Source organism: Ammospiza caudacuta, chromosome 5, assembly GCF_027887145.1.
Source record: "Ammospiza caudacuta isolate bAmmCau1 chromosome 5, bAmmCau1.pri, whole genome shotgun sequence".
NCBI classification, from domain to species: Eukaryota; Metazoa; Chordata; class Aves; order Passeriformes; family Passerellidae; genus Ammospiza; species Ammospiza caudacuta.
Genome location: NC_080597.1, coordinates 16,308,428 through 16,313,486, shown reverse-complemented (window position 1 = coordinate 16,313,486; position 5,059 = coordinate 16,308,428). Strand labels below are relative to the sequence as shown.

General features: G+C 43.4%; 1 protein-coding gene across 2 annotated transcripts; it reads right to left on the bottom strand.

Moving 5' to 3' along the window:
- Positions 1 to 219: 219 nt before the first annotated feature.
- On the bottom strand, positions 220 to 4,736 carry TMEM52B (transmembrane protein 52B). Of its 2 annotated transcripts, none has more exons than XM_058805775.1 (5): positions 4,320 to 4,736; positions 3,674 to 3,717; positions 2,958 to 2,996; positions 1,906 to 2,072; positions 220 to 1,506 (listed from the first exon to the last, which is right to left on the bottom strand). In XM_058805775.1, the coding sequence occupies exons 1-5, from the start codon at positions 4,365 to 4,367 to the stop codon at positions 1,256 to 1,258; spliced, it is 549 nt and encodes a 182-aa protein (XP_058661758.1). In that variant the 5' UTR covers positions 4,368 to 4,736; the 3' UTR covers positions 220 to 1,255. The 2 variants fall into 2 exon arrangements, with proteins under 2 accessions (XP_058661758.1, XP_058661759.1); XM_058805776.1 differs by having other exon boundaries at positions 3,702 to 3,717.
- Positions 4,737 to 5,059: the final 323 nt, after the last annotated feature.

The following is a 5,059-nucleotide window of genomic DNA, read 5'->3' as shown; positions in this document are numbered from 1 at the left end:
TTATCTACAAAATAACTGTATTTTCTGTATTTCACAGGAAAAGAGACTAGCATATTAATTAAAGTGGGAATTTGGGTACTTCAGTGGGAAGGGCCATGCAGGCATTTCAAAAAGATGTGACCTATAACTTCATATCAACATAAACATATACATGCAATTTATTCATAGCTGAATGAATCACCATGTGATATTTAATGTTGTGCTGCTTTAATGTTTTCAGGTGCTGAATCCAGGGTAGACACAACGCTGATGTGGTTCAACACTCTCACCTTCTCCTGACAGCCTAGTCCAAGGTTTTACAGATGGGCCATACCTATGTTCATCCAGTTTCATTAATATTTCTGCATGGTTCAGCATATTTGTATTGACCAGGAGAGACTCACAAATTATTCAGTCTGAGAAATGTTTTGCGTGTTTTAAATGGTCTTACTTCAATTGATCTGGTTTTGACAGCAACATTAGGAATTAATAAATGATACTATATGAAATGCATTGAAAATATGATTGAGCTTTATTTCAGAGGTAGTGTTCTTGCTCCTCCCCTTGTTTGATCTGTTGGTACATATATAATATTTTTTAATTCAAATATAAGAGCTTGTGACTACCATTTCAGAATTGCTATACATCCCATTTAGAACCAGACTCTGTTCATTCTGTGTATCCTGCAGGGCATTAAGGGCACACTGTGTACATCATACTGTCTGTATCTATGCTGTCTTTCATTTACAAGCAGATTGTTTCCTTTTTTAATGATTTTTTACATTTACTATAAATGATTGGCAATTTCCAGAAGTTTGATGTTAATATTGGGTTGCAAAAGACCTTTGCAAATGTCTTTTTTTCCTTTTTCCTTTTTTTTTTTTTTTTCTGTTTTGAAGATCTCTTGCCATTCTGAGGAAACTTAGGCTAAAGGCAAGAGGAATGAGACTGCATCTGCAGGCACCCTGCACATCACTAGCCTACAAAATGGCTCAGCACCCTGATCCTGCTGCCTGCTTATTCGTGCAAAGTGTGATTCTAGTGTTGTGTGCATGTAATGAATGGGCTTGGAGATTACAAATTATCTGAAGGAGGTGTCAAAGAGAGCCATTAGACTATGCTAGATCTGAAAATATTTTGAATTTTGGTTGCTTCACCCCCCCTTCTCAATTGACTAAGGAAATTAATCTGAAATTCTGAAAGCCCTGCCCACCTGAATTAGTCTCTGCATGCAGCTATCCTGTGTTTTTTGCTATCAGGTGAAAGCAGACATCCATCAGTGTCCTGGGAGGGCTGGCTGGGCGTCCTTGCCCTCGGCGGGCGCCTGTGGCTTTTCCTCCGGCACCGGCTCCAGGTCCGGCACCTTGTGGCCCGCCTTGGCCACGGTGAACCTGCTCATGTGCAGCGCTTCTTCATACACAGGAGGGGTGTCAGGGGCACAGAGGGGCGGGGTGCCCTGGGCAGCGCTGTGCGAGTGGGCCACGGCTAAAATCCTCCTGGCAGCAGGCCCGAACACTGAGTGGAGAGCTGCAAGAGAGGAGACCAAAGCTGTTTGCCTCACCCTGAAGGCATTGTGTGGTTAGAGGAGGGCAGGGATACCCACAGGGCATAGGATCTTCTCTTCCCACAGCCAGAATGTTTTCCTTTTCCCGCTCCTTCAGCTTTCCCTAAAAGAGTACGTGTGTGAAATCCCGCCAGCAGCATCCCTCAGTTCCTCTCTCCTGAACTGCCACTGAACCCTTGTTCCACCCAAACACGTCTCACAGCTGACACCAGCTTGCAGCACTCACAGAGGTCGCTTTCCCTCCATCCTGCCATGAACTTCCCTCCCTGTGCCAGCCCCGGGGCGTCACCAGCTGGGCCTTACAGGGCAGCCCTCCCTTTGCAGGGTGCTGAGAGGCCCAGCATCGGGCAAGGCCAACTCACAGGTGATGGTGCTCTGCAGGGTGCTGTCATGGTCGAAGGCAATGACGGTGACCTCATAGGGCCGGGGGCCCGCCTCGTCCCCTGCCTGCTGGCACTGGAAGCAGCACCTGACGCACACAGAGACCAGGCCACACAGCAGCAGGAGCCCCCCGAGCACCAGCACCAGCCTGCAATGGGAGGGCACACACAATGAGGACAGAAAGGTTTTGTTTACAGGACACCTCCTAATGTCTCTGATTGCTTACAGCATGGCTAACCTCAAAGCTGAACAGTCACCTGGGGCTTTGTCCAGCTGAGTTTGAACAGTATCCAGGGATGCAGATCCATCATTCCCTCCAGGCACCTGTTCAAGTGCTGCACCATTGTCAGGGGAAGCATTTTTCACTCCTGTCTAACTAGAATTTTCCTGTCTTCAGTTTGGTCAGATGCCTTATGTGCTTCTACTGAGCACCTCTGAGAAGTCTCTGTCTTTATTTTCTCTCAAGCTCCCCCCTGGGGAGTGGAAAACTGCAATTACTTTATCCCCTTAGCTTCTTCCAGGCTGAAGAAGCCTAGTTCTTTTTATTGGCTTTCCAGGGGACTGGCTTCAGTTTGCCAACATCTGTTTTGTACTAGGGGACCAAAACTAGAAATGCCAGACATCTTGTCATGAGTGACAAGCAGAGAGGAAAAATTGGACCTTGCAATCTTCTTCAGCCCTCCAGATGTTCAACAACTACCATCCTTCTTAATCTCATCCTGGTGGGAATAACTAAGAAATCAGACAGAACTTACTTTAAAAATCAGTTTTTTGAAAGGCATATGGTGCCATGAATAATTTATTAATAGTGTTCATATGACTAAATATGTGGAATAAAAAAGGAGGCGGGTGGGTCAGCTTTTGTTAAAGGCAGTGAGATATCTGAGGGGTTGCCTTGCTCTTGTGGAGCTTTAGAGAATCCCAGGGAAAAGGAGGGGGTGGCATCACTCTTGAGCAGGTCACATTTAATCCCATCCTTTGCTACTGGAATTGTCTAGAGATGCAGATATTTAGAGTAAACATGTTGTCTTACCAGATATACCACAGACGGTTCCATTCTGTACCTGAACAGCTGAAGAGAAGAGGGTACAAAAATAGTTATCTACAGAACACCAAATAAAGGCAAAGATCCCTATGGTACCCTGCTCCCTCTCCCCTCATGATCCTCACCCACTGCCCAGATTCCAGATGCCACAATGAGGAAATACTCATTGTGCTTTGTGAGGACACAGCTGTCCAACCTCATCAATATCCCTGTTGGGTGAATTTCCCTTCTCTTGGCTTTATAGCTTGATTGTTTTATTGATATTTGTCCTTACCTAATTCCCTTTGCAAACCTTAGAGATCAGCATTCATGTTTGTTTTTTTCTTTTTTGTCACTATATCATTTCCGTTATTCTTAAAAATGATATCACTGATAATAATATTCACCAAAGTGGTATATTTTAAACGATTTTTTCAAGGAAAGTTTGATTCTCAATTCATAATCCCAGTCAATTGAAATTACACCAGAAGGCTCCTAACTATTGCAGTAATGCAAATAGGCAGCAGGAGCAGTACCACACAATCAGCATGTTGATCAATAAAAATAGTAATTTGTACAGTTCATAGTGACAGTAATGGTGATTTTACATGAATTTTTAATACAACTAAATAAGATTTTCTGGAAAATGTCAACCATCAGGTCATAACGCCCATGTCCACTATTGCCTTTTCTCTAAAGAAGAGCAAGATTGACAAATACTTAACAGTTCAGTGTTAAGGCAGCCTTCCTCACCTCTCACGTGGGGGAGCTAGAAGGAGAAAAGCAGCAAAGACACAGGTACAGTGAATGAAATCTTTGTCAAATGCATCTTGTATATCTTTCATATTATGAGTCTGGATCTCCTATGGTAAGGATGCACTGTTATCTATCTTCCATTGTTTCTATTGTACATTTTGCTGTAGATTTGAAGTTACTCATGAATACTCTTGTTTCATATATTAACTTCCTGTGGTCCTTCAAATCTTACTTAGTACTGTTCTGAACTTCATTATCACCACAACCTTTCTTTCCTCCACTACAAGCCATGTCATTCTCCAGCTGTAGATCCTTCTCCATGCTCAAATATTAAGAACATTTAAATACCCTGCTTCCTATTATACCCACCCTGGTGAAAACTGCTCTGTCCCTCCAGTACTCCTACCCTTTTCATTCCTTTTCCTTGGGTACCCTGATATCTGAGTTACCATCCCTGCAATAGGAGCAAATATTATCTTCTCTGTGTGTGCCTTTTAAATGTCCAGCTCTTTCTAATACCTGGGAAATTATTATTCCTAATGGCCCTCCATCTTTCCAAGGTAACTCCATAGCTGAGCAGAGACCCCATGAAGAGGAAAGTCAAAGATGACTTACCCATAAGATACTCCCTATAGCAAAGCAGATCACGTCTGAGTTATGCATCTCTGGAAGGTGCTTCTGTGGCCTCTTGGTGTTTCAAGCTGCTTGGAGTCTTCTTGTCCTTTCTACTTTCAGTTCATCCTCACCAGTCCAGTGGCCAGGAGGAGGAGCAGCTTCTGTGCTGTGTATTGAATCCTACTCTGCTTCTTTCTGCCCTTCAGTTTTTGCTTTCCCTCTTTTCCTTTTTATCACTGGCAATTCCTGATTTTTTTTTTGCCTGTCTGTTTTTGTTATTCTATTGGCCTGGTTCTCTTCCTCTTTTGAAGGGATTTCTAAACCCTTCCAGTCAGATCAGGAGAAGAGCAGTGGCTACAGGTTCTTACTTTAGATGTTTAACTAGTTCAGTGAAGGGCATCATGAGATCTCTGTGGGCCTGACCCTTCCCTTCTATGAGCAGAAAGGGTCTCTGAGTTTGTTCATTCCCAATTATTTCTCTCCCCGCCCCTACCCTGAGGGGAGTGGGTTGAAGGTCATGTTACTGACCTGTTTAATTGGAGTTCAGATTCCTCTCCATCCTCCAGTACCTTTCCTACTCCTGCACTCACATTGTCCTACCTCTGACCATCCAATCTACTGACTTGGAAGTGAAAGAATTTGCCATATAATAACTATATCCAGATAGATATAAATATATGCATGCAGTTACATGTATATAAACATATATATGTGTATATATATGCAACATATATGTATGC

Bases quoted from the DNA above. Each gene is read 5' to 3' on its own strand.
- TMEM52B (XM_058805775.1), bottom strand. From the start codon at position 4,367: ATGCATAACTCAGACGTGATCTGCTTTGCTATAGGGAGTATCTTATGG. The intron at 3,718-4,319 runs GTAAGTCATCTT...TTCTCCTTCTAG, and splicing joins CTATAGGGAGTATCTTATGG to CTCCCCCACGTGAGAGGTGA. The intron at 2,073-2,957 runs GTAAGACAACAT...CTCCCATTGCAG, and splicing joins AACCGTCTGTGGTATATCTG to GCTGGTGCTGGTGCTCGGGG.